Source organism: Coturnix japonica, chromosome 1 (assembly GCF_001577835.2).
Source record: "Coturnix japonica isolate 7356 chromosome 1, Coturnix japonica 2.1, whole genome shotgun sequence".
Lineage (NCBI taxonomy): Eukaryota > Metazoa > Chordata > Aves > Galliformes > Phasianidae > Coturnix > Coturnix japonica.
Genome location: NC_029516.1, coordinates 80518529 through 80544130, shown reverse-complemented (window position 1 = coordinate 80544130; position 25602 = coordinate 80518529). Strand labels below are relative to the sequence as shown.

At 38.7% G+C, this 25602-nt stretch overlaps 2 protein-coding genes across 8 annotated transcripts in view; both read right to left on the bottom strand.

Annotated features, from left to right (window-relative positions):
* Nucleotides 1-2928: 2928 nt before the first annotated feature.
* On the bottom strand, nt 2929-21236 carry NSUN3 (NOP2/Sun RNA methyltransferase 3). 2 transcript variants are annotated; one of them, XM_032448122.1, is made up of 6 exons: nt 20666-21236; nt 20410-20519; nt 19050-19393; nt 17383-17537; nt 16437-16558; nt 2929-5453 (listed from the first exon to the last, which is right to left on the bottom strand). In XM_032448122.1, the coding sequence occupies exons 1-6, from the start codon at nt 20759-20761 to the stop codon at nt 5183-5185; spliced, it is 1098 nt and encodes a 365-aa protein (XP_032304013.1). In that variant the 5' UTR covers nt 20762-21236; the 3' UTR covers nt 2929-5182. The 2 variants fall into 2 exon arrangements, with proteins under 2 accessions (XP_032304013.1, XP_015734224.1); XM_015878738.2 differs by having other exon boundaries at nt 20410-20534; nt 20666-21233.
* Nucleotides 21237-21785: 549 nt separating this feature from the next.
* ARL13B (ADP ribosylation factor like GTPase 13B) overlaps nt 21786-25602 on the bottom strand; it is a 41397-nt gene continuing 37580 nt past the window's right edge. For all 6 annotated transcript variants that reach the window (XM_015878699.2, XM_015878725.2, XM_015878707.2 and 3 more), the window contains one exon: nt 21786-23868. Coding sequence is in view for 4 of the 6 variants with exons in the window: in XM_015878707.2 (XP_015734193.1) it covers nt 23792-23868 (77 nt within the window). In the remaining 2 variants the exon portion in view is untranslated. The remainder of the gene's footprint in view (nt 23869-25602) is intronic.

The following is a 25602-nucleotide window of genomic DNA, read 5'->3' as shown; positions in this document are numbered from 1 at the left end:
ACATACTTGAGATTTCTATCAGTTACATATTTACCTGCTTTTCGTAGCCCCACATAACCAAATAAAGGCACTGCAATAGCTGCTCATTTGTTCCCTGTGTGATGGTGAACATGAAAGCAGGCAGGGATGTGAACTACTCATTTAATGTTCTGAATTTTGAGTAATGCAACTTGATACCATTGTTTAATTCTCAGTAATGCATGCACACTCCTCTAACAGTTTCCAGCCAAGCTGAGAACTTTTAAAACAGGTATTCTGTTGCTATTTTCACATTGTTCCTTACCCACCGACTCCCACCTGCCTCAACACACCTTATTTTATTAGGTAGAGAGCACTAGACTTCTTCCTCTTTTAGGGCAGAATATTTAATAAGTACAATAAAAAAGGGGGAAAAAAGCATGTCTATAATACGATCTACATTCTTATACACTTCATACTCAAGACGCATCTCAAGCAGGAAAACATAACACAAGAACACGTATGAAGAGCCTGAACTTTTGCCTTGCTTCTCTTGAAAGCCATTTGCTCGCAGACTCTCACTGAAGCAAGATAAATATGCACCTCTAGAGATTTCTCCAGTAGCAAATCAAGTTGCTTGAGACAAATGGTGAATGAGTTGTGTTAGGCCTATCACCAAAGCAAGCGACCAGGTCCACAGTACTACCTCTAAGTTAAACAGCGAGGAAGCACTTACGTAAGCGACCAACCAGATTTATGTTCCACCCCTTCCTTTCAAGAGTAGTTGTCACTTTTTAAACAGTGTGTTTTATTTCCATACCACCTGCATTTTTTTAAACCAAGCCAAGGGAGCTCTATGATGCTTTACTCTGCAGAAGACTGCATACTCTGTCAAATAAAATCCAACTCCTCCCAGAGCCATTAGACTCTGACCTTAAATCCTAGGGGCACCGAGGAAGATCAGACAGGAAAAGTATTTTCAGATAAATGCATTGCTATGATCCATGTTATAAAATCCAACTTTTGTCAGAAATCACATGGTGGGGGCACAGCAGAGCTATATAAAGCCTGAGACCAGCAACACTCCATGCTCTCTGATCCAAGTTTGATAAAAATGGTAATTGAGAACTTAAGAGTTTCATCTCTGGCTGAGTTTTATCTGGAAACTGACTATAAATATGTGCTGCTCAAGTTTCCTCTAGAAATAGGGGAAGAAAAAAAAAAAAGAAAAAAAGGCTCATTTATAGACATAAAAATATAGACTTCTATTGCATAAGTTCCCCAGCAGGCCAAAGCAATTTTCCCAACAAGAACACAGCACCAACAGATCAACCACTCTGTTAGAAACAGGTAGTCAGGTTCTATTTAAGTGCTCATGGCTGATTTAAATACTTGATTAATTTGAAGCAAAACCCCATCGCTTTCCTGGCAACATTCTCAGAATAAATTTCCCTACAGTGATAGTACTGATAGCCAAATGACTTAGGCAGGTCCTACCCAACCCCAGCACACAACTGTGGCCCCAAGTAATTTTTTACCCTCTCTGAACCCAGGAATTCTCCCTTCTCCATCACTCACTGATGAACTACACAGGATTCAGCATTGCTGCTGTTCCATTCAGTTCAGAGCCACAGAAAGCCATGGTATTCTTCCTCCCATATTTCACATTATGCTTCCATTGCTTTTCATGCATCTTAGTAAGAAAGTCAAGAGGTTGTTAGTCCCCGAGTTGACTGTAACAGTCCAGCGTCGTTTGTGTGTGTAATTTGTTTTTCCACTCTGCTCCACAGTGGAGAATGCTTTTGACAAGCTGTAATTGAACTGTGTCAGATGTCATCGATAAAAGATAAATCTGGCAAATATTGAAGCTTCCTCTATAAGATCATCTTATTGTACCATATATACACACATACATACAGAGAAACTAAAAAAAAAAGCCCAAACATCTAAACACAGAAAATATTTTCTGTATGTTTGAAAAAGGAATGGTGGAAAAAGCACAATTAGTTGAGTTCCAGTTACCTCTACTGTCTCTGAAATACCTCTGCACTGATATTTGCCACATGAGATAGATCTGCAAGTAATTAAAGAAGTGCAGTCTTAATTGCCTGCCTTGAAGATAATGCAGATTTCTCTGGCTACTCCAACACACAACAAAAGAGGCCACTTTCTTGCCCTCAGCTTGCTCACATAACTGTTCATGGGGCTGCCGCTTCCATTAAAATGGAGCCACCAACTTTTTTGCTACCTCATTTCCAACAGTGCTGCTTGTGACAGAGGAGACAGGATATAGTACACCTCAGGGAAAAGGATGTAAAAAACAGACTGCTGCTTTGTCCTGAAGGTAAGTAGATAAAATTCTGAAGAATCAGTCTGGATTGAAAAGGACCACAATGATCACCCACTTTCAACCCTCATGCTGTGTGCAGGGTTGCCAACCACCAGACCAACTTTCCTCACAGAGATGCTCCACCCCTCTGATCATCTTTGTGGCCCTCCTCTGGACACACTGTAACAGACAACACTTCTAAATACAGTGGAAGTAACCAAGAAATATGTGAACAGGCACACAAGCTTTCCAAGAAATACCCTCACTTGAAAGTCGCTTTGTGTTGTCTGCAAACTACCCCCATTACCTCCATTAGGAACATCTCCCTTACTGTTTTTTTACTCCCCTCCACCACATGTGCTTACCAAAGCCCTGTCTACAGCCAGAACTAACTGGAACATAAATTCTCTGCAGTACCCTGAACTAGCACTCATCTGCTATGAGGCAAAATAAGTATTACTTCTCAGAGAGCCTCTTTTCCTCCGGCCCTTTTAGGCTAGCTGAAAAGAAACTCCAGAACAGCAAAGGGTGCTGCAGAACTCAGTGTAGCTTTTATATAAACTGGTAGCCCTTGCAGCATAATTTAGGTCTAATGCAATGCAGTTCACAGGGACCCACCCACATGCCAAGACTGAGTAAAGTTCAGTTTTCAAGGATTCCTTTATTCATTGCGTGATTACCTAGCCCACATTTCCCTCAACTATTCAGTTTAATCACATATTTTAATTCCATTCCTGAATGTTACATTCTACACTTTCCATTTCAATTTCCACAGGGCAAATAAAACTGATGGAAAGCATTTTGACAAGGGTATTGTTATTTCTTCCAGTCGCCTGAGATGACTCCAAATTCAGACATTACATTTAATGTTTCTGGGGCAGATGCTGTTCGGATTTTTCAAAGGAACACAGTCTCATCATCTGCATACATTAGTGACTTCTCTGCCTCAAGCTTTCAGAGATACTGCTGTAAATTTACTACTATTGGGGCACCTCAAACATTTTCCATCGCAAAGTGAGGGGAGAATCTAACTGGAAATCCATGTACCAAAGGAGAAGAGTACTTCTCGCATTTATTTGCTTCAGCAGTAGGAACAGCAGTGAGATATTGTTTGAGGGCAAACCGCCCCAACCATTTTCTTCTCATTCAAAGGGACCCGAAGAACCAAAGGCTACTGCTGAAGAACAGCATCTGTTTTTAAGCAACAAAGATCTTTCTACTCTTCAGCTTTCACCGTTTTGAACACTGCCTTCTCACTGCTCTAAACAGTAGACCCAGGAGGTTCCCAGCATTCCCATTCTGGAGACAAAAGGTAGTTTACTCATAACGGTAACAAGCATTTTTCAGCTTGTCATAATAGAACTCCTGGAGAAACTGCTGCAGAATTACTGCATTCCAATGGAGCTTCGGAGAGAAGACCTCACGTAATCAACATTATTCTCACCTTTGTTAATGAGGTGCTGAATTGATAATTATTTTAATTATTTTTTTCCAGTATTTACAATCCAATGTCCTTCTGTATTCAAAATAAAAAGAAATCTGCATTAAATCTTGGTTTTGATTGGGAAAATCAGTTACAAATGTGTACACACACAAATACACATACACAAAATATGAAATAACCGTATGTATGCAGTCACACAAACCTGAAACACGTGCCATCCACCTCACAGAAAAGCAGCCACTCTTTACAACACCATTCCTTAAAAACTTACTATAAACTTCAGTCAGGGAAACAACTTCATCTCTTTGTTAAGAGTGGCACAGAAGGGCTCCATTCTTCTTGATCACAGGCATCCAACCAAGCAGATACACTGTTAGATGACTTATTCACAGGCAAAAGCCAAGCACTGACATATCCGTGCTTTACACACCCAGTCAATAGACATTATACTGGAAAATATGGCTTTTCTGTGTATATGCATGAACATGTACGTACCTGTCTATATAGCCATATTTCTCTACAGCACTGTATAGCAGAACTGAGGAAACTTAAGAGAACATTAATACATACTCTTCGCATTGAATCTCCTTCTGTACATACCACACGTGCCATCACAAATTCATTTAACATTCCTTAACTCGGGGTATAAACCACCTTTTCAGATTATTTTGTTCATAATGAGTGCAATCGTGTAACAAAACTGTCTGAATACAGTTACCACTACTGCAGTTATTAATCATTCCAGTTCTAGGTGCTCTATAGCCAGCTTGATATACTGCATTATGTCACAAACTAAGTATCAAAGCGAAACACATCTAAATCCACTGTTATAAAGACCTTTCAAACACATAAATTATTTTTCTAAGCTAAAAACAAGCTGGTGTTGATGTACAGCTGCAAAGGTCAGCAGCTAAATATAAGAGAGTTTTCAAGCAGTAACAAACCTAACTAATATTACCCCTGTTTTGCCATTACTAGGAATAGGCAGAGCTTGAGATGATCAACTCTGCATACAAAGCAGCTCCTACAAGAAAAAACACAATTCAAACAAGATATCTTCAAAAACTAATGCAGGATTTCAGTGACTTCAGAAACAGGCACCAATTCACACCATTTTTGAAAAAATATACTGCATTTAATCTGAATTAGTAATTTAAAAACAGTACAAAAAGCACCATGTAGGACATAGGCCTCTACTCTGGAATAGAAATCCATTTAAGAACATCACCTGGAAAATACCGCTGGGCTCTGATTTTGCAGAAGCCCCCAAGTTTGTATTAAAAAACACATTTTGTATTTTCAGGTAACCAGGTTACATTTCATTTACATCTTATTAGGGAGCTGCATATACAAAACATCAAAGCTCTAAATTCGGTTGACTTGGACGTGTTCAAACACACACAGCACAGTAGAAATAAATACGGCTTATTCACTAATCAGTGAAACAGGCATCACGTGGACTGAATTTTCCTTAATTTAGCCACATACATTGGGCCCCACGCTCTCCCTTTCTCTGGCAGAACCAGAAGCTCATGCTGTTGTGTATCACTGTGAAAAGTGAATTCCTGGGAAACAGCTTTGGCAATTTCACGTATATCTACAGGAATAACGTTAGAGCAGGAGTTTAGAATGAGATTTATTACATCGCTGTTCTCCGCCTTTGAGAGAGTGCACGTAGAGTAGACCAGGGATCCACCGGGACGCAGTGCTTTAATAGCAGACCTGCAAATAATGAAACAAAACAATGTTCAACGTATACAGTGACGTACTGAGGGAGAGGACAGGGGAGGCAAAAAGAAGGAAAGGTACAAGAGATTTAAATCCAGATTTACAAATAAGTACACAAGTAGGAGAAAAAAAACCCCACTGAAATATTAATAGAATAATTGGCAGTTCAGGAAAACACCTGCATCACAGTTTTGCCTTCTCATTTGTTATTGTATTCTCAGTTAATTAAGAGTGTGTTGGTTTCTTTTAATATAAGAATGACAAGTAGACAACAGCATTCATTCAGAGTTGCAGAATACACTCTGGATCATTTATATGCACAGCACAACTGTGAAAATGCTGCAACTGTGCATACAAAATGGGTGAATGCCACATCAAAAGTGCTAGTTAGATACTTAGCTGGCTGCTGGAGTGAACAAATAGCAGAATGTAATGTTGCAATAATAGCCTGGACTAATTGCTCTGCTCTAATTTGTGCCATTTCAGCAACTTATTCAGCATATATCAGGACTGCAGATTTCACTGAGACATTACTTTTGAATCTGATCTCCTAAGGAAATATGATTTGTTGCATTATATCATCTACATATGCCTACGTGTTTATATACCCCTCATTTATTACCCTGTTGACAAATACTGACTAAATAAGGGCAATATTTCAGGTTTATAGAAAACTTCATGTCTACTGATGGACAGAACAGGGTGTTCCTACCCCAACAACCCCCCCATCCTGCCCTTAATTCCCCACTGAAACTGAGACTGAACAAATTGTTTACGTTCCATTAAAGCAGATCCCCAAGGTCCTTCTCATAGAGAGAGAAAGACTATAACTCGTGTGAGTAAGGAAATGAGATAGACAATTAATTTTCACTTATAGCACATTTAAGAAAGTAATAAAACCTTGCACCACAGAAGACTCTTGTAGTCTTAGACTGGTAGGTATCACTGAGGTGACAGCACAAAGAGAGACAAAACAAAACCAACAACATGAAGACACCAAGTGGAAAAGAAAAACCCCAATCCTCTATTCAGGTGAGCTGCCCCCAGAAGCAGTGAGCTCGATTCCAGGCTCAGATGAATAAACACTATGGCATTGAAACAGCAGATCCTCCAGAGGCAAGCTGAGGTTCTGCTAAACATGATATCAGAATGAAAGCAGTTGAGAAAAAAGGAAAAAAAGAGTGGGGGAGGGAGAAATCTCGGGTCCCTTCTTTCATTTCTTTCAAAACAAGATTGGGCCTTTTCAGTAAAAAGAATCAATAATAAAAGCTTTATCACAAGCAGGATCAAAACAACTCTGAAAGTCCTGTCCAAAATAATAGGGAAACGCCAGGACAAATGACTGAGATAATACAACACTGTTCACCTTCCCAGGTGAGAACACCTTTGTATTATACTCTATCCTCTTTGCATTATGCTGTTAAACTTTGCATTGTATTTCTCTGAACAGCATAAACCCATCTCGCTCACTTCTATTAGTCTCAGTAAGGCTGATCAACAAGCCAAATACATAATTCGCTGGTAACTACACTACTCCATTTTTACTTTGCATAAGGGAACAAATCTCTCTCAACAGATGATGCTAAAAAAAGAAAGAAACCAAAAACTAAAAGTCAGTGTTTAATGCCTTTGTTGTATCAGTTCAGTAAGTGAGCAGATGGCTACCACATTTAGCATAAGTGAGAGAACAGTTCAAGATCAGCCTGTTATAGGTAAAGAGCAGGTTACAGAGTACTTATGTAGTCTGAATACTTCCAATTTAACTGAGCCTAATGGTCTCATTCTAGGATGCTACCAAAATTAGCTAAAGCTTGTGAAGGAGCAAGCTTATCTCAGGTTTCTGAGTAGTTTTTGAGAATCTGTGAAAGTGCTTAAGAATATTTTAGATACAGTCAGATATGGATGGCATTTACCACATCACCTTGAGAAAGATAATAAAGAATAGTTGTACCAACATCCTCTCACACGATCATGGAAAGATTTATGTTGGAATGCCATTCTGAAAGTCACCTTGTCCAACTCAGACCTTATTTTCCAAAATTCTGCAATTGATGGGTTGACAGTTGGGTGATGGGTTCATAGTTGGATTAGACGATCGTAACAACTCTATGATTCTAATTACCAGGATTCACTTCAATTACTAAGTCTTGGATAGTCACCCTTTCTCCTCCTCCTGCATCCCAATATACATATACCTTATAGCAGGGTACAAAAAGTACTGAACCAGAGAACCTCAGTTGTCTCTCCAAGTAACTTTTTGCATGGAGCTCTTGTGCTATAGTGACAGCCATCCATTTTAATGGGCAGAGTTAACGCTACTTCTGTCTGTCTTGTCTAACCAATCAAAACACAGCCAGATGTAAGGAAGACAACTATAAATCAGAGCAGGAAACCACGGTATGCATATCACAAGATATCTGCAAGAAATTCAGTAATCTAAGTAATATTCCATTCTGTTTCATGACAGACAAGAAAAGTTTTTTAGATATCTTGTGTTGACTGCCTGTTTACTTAGATTTCAAATGCTAGAGTGAAAGCAATCTTTGTGAAATTATCTTCTTAAGGCATAATTCACAGTACCATTTTTTAGTTTAGGAATCTTACAGTAAAGCATCTCTTCAGAATTTTGGGCTAACACTCAATGCCACTGTGCTGTGTCTTGGAAAGAAATAGCCCAGTGCTCAAAGTGTCACTTGTTCATTATAGTTACTATTGAGGAATCACAGGGCACATCACAAATCCTGCACTTGTAAACATATGAACAAAACAACACAGATAATTAAGTGCCACAGTCAGAGTACCAGAAAGCAAGACAACATATTCACTTCTCAGACAAACGCAAGCATTGATAAAACAGCTGTGAATGTAGTTCGTAAGCAGTTCCTCATTCATACACCAAGTTGATTATACGTATCCACATTTAACATGTAAAACACGATGTACGAAACATAAGCAACACTTAACGGAATTGAAAAGGTCACTGAAATGTGGGGTTTTGCCACAGGCGTAATTGTTTCTGGCACTACAAGAAAGGAGAAAAAAAACTGATCACAGTTCAGTTACTCCTTCTAAAAATACTTAGCTTTGTACATGTGCTATAGCGGTATCTGAAGACCTCACTAAGGACATAGTACCTAAGTACAGTACAGTACTGAAAGTACGGTGAGGCCATTCTTAGAGAGACCTCTGTGTTTAAGCATAAGCAAATGCAAAACCATTAAAAAATAGGAAAGTAAATTCTAAAGATGAACAACAAACCAGAATCAGTGCACAGTTCTCTTACTGTCTCCTTAGACTCGTACCAGCTCTGGAAATCATAAAAGCATTCTTCTAATAGCTTCTTGTTTTCTAGCTTTTTATCAGAACTTACAGAAAAGAGACCTAAACAGTGTCTTAAAGTGTAGCTCATCTTCGTAATATCATAAGAAACCAAATAATTTTCTCGTTTTTGTATTTTCTCCTTCCTTTTATACCTTCTCCATATATCCAGGAATACTGCACCACAAAAGAACAGCCAAAGTGTGAAGATATTCTTGCTCAAAAATCAAGATGTACTTTCAGTACACCTGGAAACTGTATTCCTGTTGATAACCGCAAGTGCTTTCCCATAATGCATATACTTATGAGAATTTAAACAAGTGAGAAAATACTTCTACTGTTAAAAACTGGAAAAGGTAAGAGGTAAGTACTGAAAAAGTAGGCTAGCATAGACACTGCTAAATGCTTTTCTTTTTCCTATGAAGTAGCAAACATTCGAGGCACTACCTCCAAAGGCATCATGCTCCAACCACCAAGTCCCTGGTGCAAGATTCAGAGGAAGGAGCAACACCATTTCCAGAAGAAAATCCAGAAAATCTCACAATGGGAACCAGGACTCCTTGGCAATTTTCACTGTCCTATGACCCAGAAAAGTCACTCCGCTCAATGCAAAGTCATCTTTACTCTGAACCTATGTCATGAATTAAAATACCCAGTAGAGATTACTTGACACTGCAAGGTTAAATCACTGTATCTATCCATCTTGACAGGCTCAGCAACAGCTGCTTCAGCAGCAGTGTTCAATGTCAACCAACCGCCATCCTTGATTAAGCTGTGCCTGGCTTTTGAAAAACCTTCAAAGAGCTGCAAAATTCAAAGTGAAGAAGAGCTGGGCTCAAAGTCACAGGGGGATAATGCGGTGGGTTAAGCTGATTCAGAGAATCAGATCCCCTCATCGTCAGCAAGGTAGAGAATTCATTCATAAGAAAGCACGCAAAAATATATTTAGGAAACTAATCTCATATAAACAACAGAGGGGGAAACAAGCCCATTAAAGGGGCACATCAGAGCTGGACCATAGCATACTGACACCCAGCAGAACACACCATCACTGCTGTGAATACACAGTCAAAGGATGTACAGCTCCTCTTACGTGAGACATTACTGCTCTGATTCTTACTTAAAGCTTGACTCTCAACAAGGCAATCCGGTGCTTGTCATAAAGTACACGGTAACTTTCAAACATGAGCTCCAAAACTAGAATGACTGAAAAAAATAAAGACACGACGGTAGAATACACTGACAGTTTTTCACCTTTCTTTTATTATAACGTGTTGCTTAAGCATAAAATATATGAGGTAGTAGTTAAACCACAGTGATTTTTCTCTTAGTGGAACAGAGGTTCTTCCTACTGGTGAAAGAAGTAGCAAAATTTAGCTAAAATGCTGAAATACTGAATTTTACACATAACATGCACTGACACTGCACAGTTTCAGGCTTCTCACGAGAACACGTATTGGAAGGACAGGAAGTTTTTCCTGGAGCCTCACATGTCAAGTTCTCCAAATAACCAACTCTGTTTTACTACACTGCCAACAGCTGATTTTTGTTACTCAGCTTGTGTTGCACCTTTTCATATTGCATGACCTCAGAAGCGTGAGGTTGTTGTTTTACTTCTGTAACACAGTTAATGCACAGCAATAAATAAATAAAATAAAATTGGTAAAACACAAAACAATCAATTGAAATGCACCATTCATCATGTAAGGCCTGAATCCAAAACCTCCAGGTTTAGCTCTTCCAAGATACAATATAAAATAGCATGCAAAAAGAAGTGCATCGTAGATCTGCAATTACTACTACATGTTTGTGAAAAAGAACTGTGTGTTAAACTAAAGGAAAAAAACCTCAATATATTCTGAGGTAGTGATTGCAACTTCAGAGATACCAGCACTGTACAATTAGGGAAATGCAATACAACATCAAAATACTGAAATCAGTGGCTTGTAATTACAATAGCTGGAAAATTACAGGTTATGCTGAGATTAACTGGCACATTATTCTGTAGAAATTTGCTTGATGCTTCTTCATGTCTGCTTTGGCTTACTGACATCATTACTTTACAGTCACTGAATCTGCACTTAAATCTTTCCAGTACATAAGTTTAAAACACAACTGTGATCCAAACATAAATTGCAGCTTTTCTCATTCTAAATGAATTTATTCAAAGAAAAAGTTTTGCCCTACTTAATATTTTTTGCAAGATGTTTCTTTGGAAACAGGTTAAATGGCACTTGAGGTACCACAAAGTCAGAGGTAAAAGGGTGCACTAGTCTCTTTTAATCCCTCACAAATCCTGAATACTGGATAATAGTTTCACTTATTTTAAAGAATACACTATTTCAAAGCAATTTTTTAAAGTTTATTTCTCAATAATTACTTTAAAACCTAGAACTGGAGATGATGCTATTAGAGGAAACACTAGTATTTAGTATCTCTGGGAATACAGACAGCTCTAGAGCCATACAACAACTCTGAAAGCACTTCTTCAAGCAACTAAAATACAGTTAGCAAGAACCCTAAATTAAGATTTTTCACACTAGGAGAAAATTAAACATGATAAGCTGACATTTTACTTGTTTTAAAAGTCTTGGCACCTCCAATTCTCCTTTAAAAACAGGGAGAAAATATACGTGCATTTCAAAATCATATTTAGCACCTGTATGTTCAGCCCACTCCTGCTATGCTTGGGTGTACACTGCATGCCATTGGAAGGGTCAACATTAATTACACTACTCATTTAACCTTTTACAGCATTTAAAGTAAAAAGATGGGGTATATTATAGGGCATTTAAAAAAACAATAGCACTTCAACAGTGCCATCTTTCGGCAACTGGAATGTATTACTGCTCAATGTGCACAACACTGATCAGAATAAAACCTGCTAACACATAGAAACTATTCAAGAATTAGAGTGTTTGAATTTAAGCTTGCTTTTACCCTCAATTCTTTCTGTTGACAAACACTATCACACGTTTCCTTTTTACCTACAGGAGTCCAGGTGCAGCACAGTAATATGGACTGTGCATTAAAGGTTTTGCTTTGCTTTTCCCAGATAAAGCCAAAACGACAAGGAAATCCTTCTTGTGATGACATGCCCAGTTTCAAATAATTTGTGAAGAGCAGTGACAGAGGTGTACAAGAGAGAGACAAGTTCAAATATCACTATGCAGTATGGTAAGAAACAGCTCCTTTGCAGAATTAAAGTAAACAGCCTCCAAAGAAGAAAATCAAACACATCTATTAGTCAATTTCTTCCTCTGAAAATTCTGATCAATAATGTTTCTACAGCAAACAATCTGAAGTTCTTCTGATAAGAATATCAGGCCTTCCGTTTAACATTATTGAGCTTTCTCTTGCGATGAGCACTGAGTCTTAGAACAATCACCCTGTTCACACAGGGCTACGAGATACCCTTTGCTATACTAAAACTGCAACATCCTTACAAGGGCAACAAACCAGCTTATTTCTAGACACACATTTAAGAGCCAAAAGTGTCAATGCAACACTCATCAACTTTTCTTCCACTCTCAAAGGCTGCAGCTGCCTCGTCCACATACATGCTGTGCCTCCACACAATCAGTGCTGATAACAGTAAGGCTAGGTGTGGTTACCCTGTAGCAGCCAGAGTCAGCTCACTTCAAATCAGAACTTCAACCCTTCTGTTATTTTAGTCATAGCACAACTAACACTTGCAGAGGTCTGTTCCTCTTCCCAACTTAAAAGTTTTATTTGAGAAAATACTAACAGCAGAACCTTCTCAATTAGAGAAATGCAGACCAGGAGACTTCTGAAGCCTATTGCAGACTTAGCACATTAACAGATGTAAATTACTCAACTTTTCAAAGACAGAAAGGGGTTAAAGAAAGAACCATGTGCAGAATCAGTCAGAACAACAGATACTTAGTGAAGGTGAGTAGATGATTATAGAAAACAAGACTACATGAGGAGAAAGAAGAAAAACTCCAGGGAACAAGGCAAAAAACAGTGCAGATCAGCAATCCTGTGTGTGACTTACCCCTCACTTTTCTTACATGCTTTCTCTTCCCTTCTCCACAGGACACAGCATCCATTTCCTCTCTCAATTCAGCCCTCCATAACTGATATCTCAGTTTAGAATTCCCTCAGACCATTTAAAAATGTTCCACAACTTCACCCACATAGCTCTGATGTTAGCAGTCCAACAGTATCTCAACCAAGGACGCCCTATTTCTGAATGGACTCTTGTATTTCTATTTCCCAGATGACATTCAGCCTCGCTACCCTTTTTAAGTTCCGACATTAAGGGAACTCTGGATACAACTGTACTTTCACCTGTGAAATTCTACAAGCATGTTTATTCTATGAATCCACATCACTGATTTTAATTACAGAGAGAAAACAGCAGCTTGTAACTTAAACCGTTTGCATCCTAAACTTTTACCAGAAGTTTTATTATTAACTTAATCTTCAAAAGCCTGGGCTTCAGAAAACAGTGCTGGTCTGCTGGTACGCAAGTCAGCCTTTAGAGACCTGGACTGCCAATTCTACCTGATGATGTAAAGGAAAATGTCAATCTTATTTTACAGGCCACACAAGTGTGCCACACACCTTGACCCTGATGTTCAAGAGGGAAGAGAAGACACCGGACATTCTGCTAACATGCACAAAGAGTGCTTAGGGGCTGTTCTCGCAGATAGATATCAAGTAGACAGAGGAAAAATAAGTTCCTTATTTGGTTGCAGTGAGTTGCTGACATGCTGTAATAAACCATGGTGATCCTGGGACATGCTCATTGTCTTGATTGAAGCATTTATTAACCAGGGACAATGAAGTCTTTTTCTAATTCCTTAGCCTAGATTCAAAGCTTCATTTTGAATTCTGAAAAAGAAGACCAGGTACAACTAGCAAAAACAACTACTTTGCATTACTGCCTTTGCTACCAGTAATCAGAAGGGCTGAATGGCCATAGTCTCATATAGTCATGGTTCTTCAAACCTCTCATATACTCCGAATTCTCTCAGACCTTTTGGCTTTAAGCATGCTTGTCTTATACACTCAAAACTAACCCTTGCAGTTAACTACTTCCAGAGAAAAAGAGGTAAAAAAAGCCAGCTACATCTCTTAAAGTCAGTTTGAGTTCCACTCGACCAGAACTGTATTAAACACCAATTACAGCTGTTTAACTCCTGCAAAACGTTGTGTATAGAATTAAAGTAGTCTGAATGTCTTTGTTGCATTTTCTGAAGCGCATCCTGTTTGGATATATTTTCAGCTGAATCCTAACAGTTTATTTCAGCTGCAATAACTGGTTCAGGAATAATTACAACATCTGCAATGGTTTCACCATCAAGTTATTATGCACTCAACCTTAACCCCTAGTTTAATTTTCATTTGAGAACTGATAATATTGGTAAACTCATTTGTGGGAACCACGGCCTCCCTTGCTAGCATTCACTATCAGGAAATGAACGCTCCTTACTTTGCAATTTCTTTTCTGCACGAACACCCCAAATAATAACAAGATTTGCAGCGTGTTCTTGGATTATAGCACTCTGCAGGGATGCTTTGGTTTCAATATTAACAATCACTACAGTCTCAATTTCCTCCAAATCGGTGATGCCCTTGTTGAACAGCAAATTTTATAAGCAACATCTATGCTATTCATTTACATTCCAAATTTTGTTCACAGTGGTGGAGGAAGAACATTCCATCAGTTGCTTTTTTTTCCTTAATTTTTTAATTAAATTGGTTAATTAGCTGAGATCTAGCTTTATATTTATTACTGTTTTACAGATAGAACAGCTGAGGTGAGAGATACCAATGAACATATAGCTCAAGGCAGCCTGAATAGGTAACCCAGAGCTAGCACTGACTCAAGCCAGGTGATTTCACATACATTCAGCCTTCCTGGATATTATTTACAGGTACCTATTACCAGAAAGTATCAGAGACAGAACTCAAACTGAATTTCTGATTTATAATTATGCACCCTGGCTATAAAACAAAGCCTCAAGTAGGCAATATTCTACAATCTTAGTTTTGCAAAAATTCTAATGCACTTGCATGAATCATTTAGGCTTTCTTGGTCTCATTTTATGATTTCCTTTTTCCTCCTTTCACATATAATCTGAGATGCCATTAATATTGGAAATCCATTCTAAAATAATCAGAAGGAGCAGTAAAAATCCAGCAGACACATACAACATTTACCAAGTACATTATTAGATTAAGCGGGCAGTCTTTACGCCATGAATCTCACCATTATTGTGTGCCCCAAAATCTTTTAGAAGACAAAAATATCCAGTGTGCATAACAATATTGTTTAACCTCCAGAACCGCTCAGATATCTGAATGATGAAATGCAAGTAAAAGGATTTTAATTTCCATTTCAAAACAACTCTGGTCCTTACAACACTTATTCTTCTTGTTGCTACTGCAAAGAGTACTTTCAACAGACGAAATTCTTTCCTCAATTTAGGAATAATTCAGTCAAACTTTATTTGCGGTGACAGGCGCGTATTTCCATTGGTTTTGTTCTTAAAAAAAGTTCTTGTTGTCATGAATCCTCCACTTCAACATTACAATCCACAGTGATTTATGCAAATTCTCTAAATTTCACTGCATGATATATGCTTTCTTTTGGTTGGGAATCACAAATTGGATTTTGTATGTCAAATATTGAAAAGAAAAAAACTGAAGTAGGTCAGCGTTTTAAATGTGATTGATTTCTTCAAAGGAAATGGATGACATGATGCATTACTGCAATAAGATACTCATATTTCTGCTATAAATCACAGGCTTCTGATAGTTTTGCACAAGTTCTGGTTGGAAAAGACCTATCTGGAAATGCTGCAAAGGGAACTTTCCATAATAACTTCCTTTTTTGTAATATGTTATATTTCCCCTCAACTTGCTTTGACAGATAGTCTTCAAGCATGGTTATTTCTTACTTAAAAACACTCAAGTCTAGAAGGAATTACTGAGAAGTCACAGGACAGTTTTTCCCTCATCAGAGAAAAATGAGTTTCAAAGGTTTCACAAATGCTAGCCAGCCTGTCTGCTAATATTAAAAAGTGTAATACATGACAACTTTGATTTAAGTTACTAGGCAGAAGCTCCTGAAAAATAGACAGCCTCTCCCAGCCTGGTTCCCCCATAAACCAGCATTCTTCTTTTTTTTTTTTAAACCTAAATAGTTATGGTAAGCAGTATTTTTGGTCTAACAGTAATCAAGGGGGAATATATACACACAGACACAGAAACAAGACTACTCCCTCAAAGTTTAAGAAAAAGAAATAAACCAGGAATGCTATGCAAGTTTTCACTTCAGATAAGGAATAACTATGAAATCATTTTAGCTGTATTTGCTAAAGATACACTGCTATGGTACCTGACTGCTCTGAATCATTCCAAAACAAATGGATACAAATAATTTAGTTAAACAGGACCACACAGCAAGGGACCCCGACCTCACCACTTATGTTACACCAAGCAATGTCCATATTCAAGTTAATTTTTTCATCTAAACAACAACTACAACAACGCACTCTTTACATTTTTTTTTTCCCCTCATGTGGTGCAACTTAGGTTTGGATATTAGACATGACAGATCTCAGCCTCATATAATTTTCATTAACTATAAAAGCTCCTTTAATGGCTCTTCTTTGCACTTCTCACCTTAGCAATTGGAACTGCAGAACAGACAACTCTCTCCTTCGTAGTAACCTAAGCGTAGCTTGCTGAATATCAAAAGAGAATAACCAACTTCTGTCATTTGAACAAGGAGCATCAACCAGGATCTATACAAAAAAGAGCAAATGAGACACTCACAATGCAGATAATTCACTTTCTGAAAACTGTATATCAAAACCCACCCAACGCACCTTTGGAAGCACTTAAAACACCATATTTTACTTTCCATTTTGGGGGTGGGAACAATCTAATTACTAAGTTGAGATGTGGCATTCTTAAGGAATCACCACGTAGGAAATAAGAAGCTGCTGCCCCAAAACTACACTCTAGCTGGATGGATCTTTCTCCTTCCCTCATGGTAACATGATGGAAGGCACAACAATGGCATAGCAGCAAGACCTCAGGCTGCAGCAAATGAGGATCTGCTCAGACATGACAGTAGAAGGCATAGAAACGAAAGAATCTGATTACCTTCAGAAGGCCTCAGGTAGGCAGGGATCTCTAGCAAAAGATACCCTCACCTCCACTTCCAACCCTTAGGTGAGGTATAGGAAGGGGTGGATCCTGGTTCTACCTCTTTTGGTCACTCAAGTGCACTGCTTGCACCTGAGCTCCCTGAGTTGGCCCTGCCTTCCCACCAGGTGCTCAGCCACTGGCTCAAGCTGTGACAGAGCACTTCCAATATACATCCAAAGCCATAAGCTCTTTGTTTTCAAGACTCCTTGTCAGGACTAACTGGGTGTATCATCTAACACATGAACAAATGTGCAATAAGCTTCATCAAATGATTTCTGAGGCACTGCAGATATTGATATAACAAAGATCCAAGTTCATGTGCAAATATCTTCAGAAAAACACAGAAAAAAGGGGAACAGCATAGGAAAAGAAGCAAAATGAAGAAATATCTTTTGCTAATGAGCAATAATGTTACCTTGTCAAAGAACTCAGGCTTAAGTTCTCCAATCTGTCTACCATCCAGGTTAGAGATGGTTATTAAGTCAAACTGAGGATGTGGGATGAAGGATTCCATTGTCTGTCTCAACCACCTGAACCTCAACTCGTCGTACTCATTACAGTGAAATTGACCTTAAAAAAAAAATAAAAAGAAAGTAAATCAGTCCCAGTGCATTTGTTAAAGAAAAAAAAAAAAGTTACACAAGTCTCAGAAATTCTGTGGATACTTTTTGAGACAGACACTGAGCTTATAAACTGTGCTTTTATGTTATTGCACGTTTTATAGCATGGCTTGTTTTCTTTATAAAACCTAGTAAATTTAACATATTCCTACACAGCAACCCATGAATATTTACTAGAAAAAACTAAAATACTTAGAGTAGCAATAGACTTCCACAGTAAAACAAACTTTAAACATAAGTCACATACAAAAAGCAGTGCTGTCTTTAGATTGTCCTGGGCTCCTGCCACCATACTTAGATAACAAAGTACATATCTCTTATCAATTAACTACCTTTTAACTAAATGAAACCTCAGCTGACTGCACCCTATGTCAGAGTAGTCAGAACTTTTGAAGAAGAGTCACCTATATAATCAAGCACAACAACCCATTTTCTCTTATTTCCCCTTGCTATTTTAATAAAGTCTCTCCTTTCCCAACTCTGGACACCCACCTGTGGTTTATCCTATGTCTGCTATAGATAGCAGAACATCTCAGCATCCAGCCACTCAGGTACAGCCATGATCAACTTCCTTGAAACTTACCTTCTCAGCAACAAACTGATACCTTTAGAAGCAGAGGTAAAATAAACAAACATTCCCCCTCCATGACTTTTTGAAAGGGCAACCCATGTTTCATTTACCTCATCAGCAACACTGAATTGCTCTAAAAGAGAGATAATGAGAACCAGCTGTAATTGGTAGGACAGGTGGTTCTAATGAACAGTCTCATCTGCAAGAACCTAAAGGTTCTTCAAACACTTTGAGACAATTACTACCCAAACTAACAAACTTGGAAGCAGCAACAAAGGCTTATTTGAACCCCCTGGCCTAGCAGAACTGGGCAACACCAAGCAGTGGCTTTCTAACACATCGAAGTTATCTCAGAGCTCTCTTCTGCAACATCTAGGTAAATCAAGACTGGAACTTATTAAATACTGGTACAGACCAATTTCTTGTTATAAGCTTTCTTTCCCTGCCTAGATCTAGCACGTTTAATCTATATTCCATTTTACACGAGTTCATTTATTTTCTTACGCTATTTACACAGCGCAGCCCAGACTGGAAGCAGAGAGGGAAAAAAAAAGTACAAATGTTCTAGGGTTGAAAATTACTTAACTTCATGGGTCAAGAAACCTACAAAGGACTTGAAGTAAATTCTTCAGAAGTAATACAAGGAAATTAGTGAAAAAAAGTAAAACAAAGCTACTCTGCATTTGTCTGTCACTATGCAGTGACCCATATTTAAATAACTTCTGCCACTTCCATCATCTTGTAGGTAAACAGAATTCAAAAGAATGTTACCAAACAGCATGGAACTAAACACTTGTATTAAGCCCCCCCCATTCCCCATTTCCAACTCTTGTACAGAACACTGACACACCTCAAATAGCCCAGACACAAAGCAGCTTCTTGATACTTTACCTGGAGAGGCACACTGTAGAATCACAATCGATTTACCCCCTGGCGCAGCACAGAGATCCAAAACGTCTTCCCCATCCTTCACCTCTAATGCCAGCACTGGTAACACAGAAGCAGCATTGAGTAGATAATATTCTTTCAGTCTACCCGTCTGATGTTTTTGTGAAGGGAACCTCCCCGGAGTTCTACTGACGTAACACTTCAGTGATCTTGGAAGATAGGGCAAAGTTGCACTGAAGGCAGGATGATATCCCTGTGCACACAAGGTGTCCTCCAGGTCAGCAGCGTGGCTGAATTTGTTGAGCAGGACGGCGTGCTGCCAGCACGATGGGTATGTGAGTACATCTCTAGATTGGAAGAAGGAAAAATCTAATAACACAATGAGTAAGATGAGCTTTCCCACCATGTAAGAAGGCCCTCCCTACATACAGGTAACTGGATTATTCTTCTGCATTCAAAAAGGAACCACTTTGATTAGACATAGCTGTGAAAAACATGCAGGAAAAGAACTTCAGCAGGAAATTAAGCCATCATTTTCCCTAGTTATTACATTAAAACAATAAGTCCTTCTGAAATAAGGCATTCTCAGTTTTTCCAAATTCTTTAACAAATGACTGTGGAAGACACACGAGACACTCTTCCACTCAAAGTAATATGGCACAGCTCACACGAGCATTCAGCCCGAAGCTGGCTGCTTTTGTTCATGTTCCTTACACACAAGCTAAGCAATGAACTCCCCCAGAAGGGCTTTTCTGTAGCCTTATTTTTTAATGAGGGACTACCAGCCAGCAAGGAAGGCCAAGTTGTCCACTCTCAAATCCAGTTCTTCAACTACTGCGTGATCAAGGCCCAAATTAAGTCACACTATTTTCTGTACAGATAAACAGCCGCTTCTCAATTTAGTCTAACACCTCAACTATGAAGCTGTAGAAAAATACTAATAGCAGCTGTGAAGTATAAAGGGTTACTTTTTGAACTACGTTTCTACAGAGCAGCTTACAGAGCATGCAAGACAGCAGTATCCAGTGGTGAGGCCCTGGAACAGGCTGCCCAGAGAGGCTGTGGATGCCCCGTCCTTGGAGGTGTTCAAGACCAGGTTGGACGGGGCCCTNAGGCTGTGGATGCCCCGTCCTTGGAGGTGTTCAAGACCAGGTTGGACGGGGCCCTGGGCAACCTGATCTAGTAAAGGTGTATGTTTGGTGGCCCTGCCAGGCAGGGGGTTTGGAACTACATGATCCTTGAGGTCCCTTCCAACCCAGGTCATTTTGTGATTCTGTATCTGAAGTTAGTTTTTAAGTGCTTCATAAACTAACACAACCTCTCTCATTCCCCTACCAAAAAGGGTAAGCACAAAACAACAGACCTGACGCTGCTCCACACATCTCCCAGCTCTGCCGAGTACTGCTTCTCAAAGTGGTCCAGAACAACTTGACAGACTTGCTTTTGGAGCTTCCCTTTGGTTTTATTTTCCAGCTTCGGAGAGAGGAACTAAAAAGGAAAAACAAAACAAACTCTCAACGGTTGTATCCCACATATATATATACATATATATATCCCTCCCCCAGCAGGAAGGGGCCGGCCGTTCTCCCCAGCCCGCTTCCGTCTCCGTGCTGTCTCACCTGCTCCGGTGTCCGTGTGGCTCCGCGTCGCGGATGCAGAGCGACCCCCTCACGGAGCGGTGGCAGCAGGCGGGCCGCCGTGTGAGGCAACCGCATGGCCGACCTGGGGCGGGGCGGCCGAGGGCTGCTCCTCCGGACCGGAGCTCTGCGCTGCTCTCAACCGCTCAGATGGCCCGGTTTTTATTTGTTTTTTTTGCTCCGGAAGTGTTTGCTCCTTCTGAAGCTCCTGGAGCGGGCTTTTCGTTTTGTTTTGTTATCACGGTAGCAGGCTGTGCTGTCTTGTCTTCTTTGGGATAGTGCCTGGTCAGTTTACAGAGCTGATGCTATCCCGCTGGTGCTGTGGGCCACTAAAGCCAGTACAGCACACTTTGCTCTCTCAGAAGCCTGTTTGTCTGTCGGCTCTTGCTGACTTCTCCAGAAAGAGCAGCTTGGAAACAGCAAGTTCCTCTAACAGGGCTCTTTTCCTGTGTAGCTCCTGTGCACTTACACTGGCCTCTAAAATCCGGAATGGAAAGGGGTGCAAAGGTAAAGGCAAGAGCACCAAATAAATATTTGAGTTTCAAGCACTGACTAATGAAGGCTGGGACCATTCATGCTTAACTCGTGCAAATGATCGTCAAACTTCAAAGCTAGTTTAAAGTGTTTCAATCATTATTCTGAGAAAGAGCCAGTGGGTGGAGTGCTCCTGCATTCCCAATTGAAAGGAAACCAGAAAGGCTTTTAGTAGATGAGTTGTACTGCAAGATATGGAATAAAACTGGTCTAAAAGAACAGTTCTATGCACCTGTAGTTCTGCCAGGTTGCCAGAGCAATCCTGGGTAAGGAAATAGTTTATCTGAAGGAGGGGAGTTCTTCTGTCCTAGGATAAACATCTCCAAACTACATTTGCTTTTAAAACTTAGTGCTTTATATACTAACAATGAAAATGAGGCTTGTAGACATAAAATATTTTTGACTATTTTTGCCTCAAAAATAAAAACCGTGATAATGTGGGAAATGTTGATGCTGTACATTAGTTTTAATGTGTATTTAAGTGCAATCTTGAGCAAATAAAAGTAACACAGAAATGAAAAAGCTACTGTGCTCAGTGCATTGTCATAAACAAAACGGTATGAAACAATTTTAGTACTTTGGTCATTTATTGGGACAGATTACTTTAAAAGCAGAAACAAAACTGACACGCGTGTCCACGCGCACAACATTAGCACACATTTCACACATAAGTAACAACATCTTACCTTTCAGTTTCTCAAATTTTGTTTCCACAGCAGTATTTAGCTTTATTTTTTTAACAAAGACTTCAATTAATTTATTTGTATGTTTGTGTTAATATAAAAGAGTAATGCAGTTCTAGAAACGGAAACTGTAAAAATAATAATTAAAAAAGTCTTTAAGCCAAAATAATGAAGGGATAACACAGTCAAGATTGGAATCTTACCTATAAAAATATATTCAATCCTTCCTCCACTGAGTAGCATGTTTGTTTGAAGTGAAAATGACTAAGTCCCACAAATCATCAAACTGAACCATACTAAACTATTAGAATACAAGAGAAGTATTCTCATACTGACAGTCACATACAAATCTTTTCACCTGTATGCTAAATTTGCAAGCTTGGAATATTCCTCTCTACCCAATCCAAGCTTAATATTCTTAAGACTGATTCTTTTTTCCACTCAAACCTACTCTTTTAAAATCTTAATTAACCGTGTTGTTTCAAGATGGTATATTTATTTGTGTAACTTACTGACATTGTGGGTATGTGGCAAAGATTTCTAATGTGAAAGTGCTGAATACATCACATTAATGTAATTTCTACTCATATCATTAAATAATATCACATTATGGAAGACGGATGGAGAGCAGAATGGAAAATCAGTGAAGAGCACTTCTTAAAAAGACACTGAATGGGGGTTCCATCCTTGTAACTAAGAGGCACAACTATATATTTATATATATATATATATACACACCAATGGTCGTCTCCAAAGAGGAAAATCAGCATATAGGGCATGTCAGTAACCACATAACATAACCATTCCTAACCTGTTTCACATATCCCTTGTATTTGATTTTTTTAAATGTAAAATTAAAACACTACACAGGGACATCAAATAACTCCTTACAATTTTGAGAATTCTTTTGTTTTCAAGATGGCATTTTACCATTAGTGAGATTAAAAAGTGCTGGAGCTTAAATGCATATTGGATGATTCAGTTTTCCATCAGAACTGATGTCTGAATTAGTGCAAAACTTTCACAATGTGCAATTTTATTACATGTTGTAACAGACAATATAACATTCAGCTCTATTTTCCAAATGGAACTTATTACCTACACCCAACTCAGTTAACGAAACAACAATGCATAAGAAATAAATCAGGCGATTCAAATAGCATAATTTTGTAAAAAACATATTTATATTAAACTTCCTTTTCTACCTACCTCCCTTCAGATTGCCAGAAACAAGTAATAAAGGTAATGTAATCCCTAATGAGAAGTATTGCTACTGTAAGAAAAACGTTAAGAGTCAAACACACTTTACTTGCATGTATTTAGGTATCAGCTTTCTAATGCTTTCTGGGTATCATTTTATTGGTAGTAGGTAGGAAAATCCACACATATTTTCAAATAGTTTTATAAAAAGTTAGAAAAATATACTTGATATTTGTTGTGTAACCTGCCTATATTCACCCTGACATACATAAAAAAAATGCATTAGAACCATTTATTAGCTGCAGAAATATCAACCACTGCACAGCACCTGGTGAAAGGTTTCAATGAGAACATACAATCCAATATTATATCATCTTGAAGATATTTTTCTTCGGGTTTACAGCTATGCATTTTCACAAGTAAACCCAACATGTATTCCGTACTGTGTTCATAGGAGCTTCCATGAAAACACAGATCTTCCTTGCTTTCATGCTTTCTTCACCCTGAACTGCTGGTGATGTGAAAAGTAAATGACAAAGTACAATAGAATGAACTCTGTGTTTAATTGTTACCAAATTTTTACTTTCCAAGAAGCTCACAGATTGTCATTTTTAGAATTTTCCTTCGTGGACAAAAGCCATTTATAATACAATTTCTTGACCGCTCTTTTTCATTGTTATCTGGGATCCAGTTAAGCAATGACATCATGGGTATCACTGTTTGGTCTTTGGCGTACAGTCAGTGGGGGCAGAGGTTTTCCATAGAAATCTGTATAAAAACATGCCAGAGAAGAAAAACACATTAAATGGATGTTTACCATCTCCTTTGCTTAATAAACTGTTTAAATAAGGTCAAATGTGTCCATACTGAAAGCTAGATAGCCTACATGTTTAGAGCTAATTCATATGAAGCAACTTTCAGGCACAGTGCTAACAGCTGATGGTGTGCTGTCCAAAAAACACATTTAATTACATTTTGTTAAACATGTATCAGCACTTGGAATATCATGTCCAGAAGTAATCTACAAACATCCTGTAGATGGCTGTTGGGTGGACAGCAGGGTGGGGTTAGATATTAGGAGGAAGTTTTTCACACAGAGGGTAGTGACGCACTGTTATCAGGTTGCCCAAGGAGGTTGTGGATGCCCCATCCCTGGAGGCATTCAAGGCCAGGCTGGATGTGGCTCTGGGCAGCCTGGTCTGGTGGTTGGTGAGGTTTTAGATATAGGTGTAACCTACATATTGCCTGTTGCCAATAAAGGAATTTGAAGGAAGAAAATCATTCAAGACTCAGCTGTTAAGTACACCAGAAGAGAATAAGCATCATCCTTAAATATTTGCTAGTGATATAAAAGAAAAAAGAAACAAGACACAAACCATGCAGAGTGGTACATACGAAATGTCTCACAAAAGGAAAATACAAATAAATGGTAAGAGGAAGCAGGTATAAAATAAGACAAACTAAATAGCTTTTTGAATCACCCAAATCTCATCTTCAGTTACATGTTTCCTCCCCAGCAAAGCTTTAACAACATGCTTCAACTTTAACAGAGCATAGTTTTCCAATAAAAGCTGTATTACACTTGTTCTAAACATGGAGCAACTTGAATTAAAACTGCATTTCTGAGCTAAAGTTAGTAGGTTGTATTACACTGCTCAAAGAATATGTATACATGTCTGTAGGATCAAGCTTTTAGTTATCATTGCATTCAATAAGCAAAATGATAAAACTGCTGTACTCTTGGAATCCCTTCATTTTAATTGAGCTAATTCAGTGTTCTATCAGTATGTGAAAAGCAACAGAACTGCAAAAAATGACTGCAGGGTAGATGAAATTCTGTACAGTGGATGCTTCATTACTGTCAGCTTTCTGAGGTCTGGCAGACAACTTTAGGACTGGCAGACAATTTTAGCTCCTATTATACATAAGACAGGTTCATCATTCCTGCAAATGTATCCTCCAGTGGCAATAAACAGATACTAACAAGTGTTGTGCTAGAATCATTACGATGACATGAAAAACTGCAGTCCTTAGTGAAAGTAATGGCACAATTAAAGATTGAAGTAGTTTACTATACTGCTTGTTAACTTTGCCTAAACATCCAGCACAATGTTCTCTGCTAAGAATGACACAAAATTACACAATGTATGTTCTACATAGCCAAATAACTAACACACTTTTCAGTTTGCACATTAAATTATTAAGATGGATTTACATCTCTGATAACACTTAGAATTCAAAACAGACCTCTGTCTTGTTTTCACCTCATACTATTCTAGTTTTGTGTATTTCTGAAGCAATTACAGTACTACAACTGTGTTCAGTTCTGGGCACCTCAGCACAAAAAGGACATTGAGGAGCTGGAGCAGGTCCAAAGAAGGGCAGCAAGGCTTTTGAAGGGCTTGGAGAATGTGCTCTATGAGAGGCTGAGGGAACTGGAGCTATTCAATCTGGGGAAAAGGAGGCTGAGGGGAGACCTTATTGCTCTCTTTCAGTATGTGA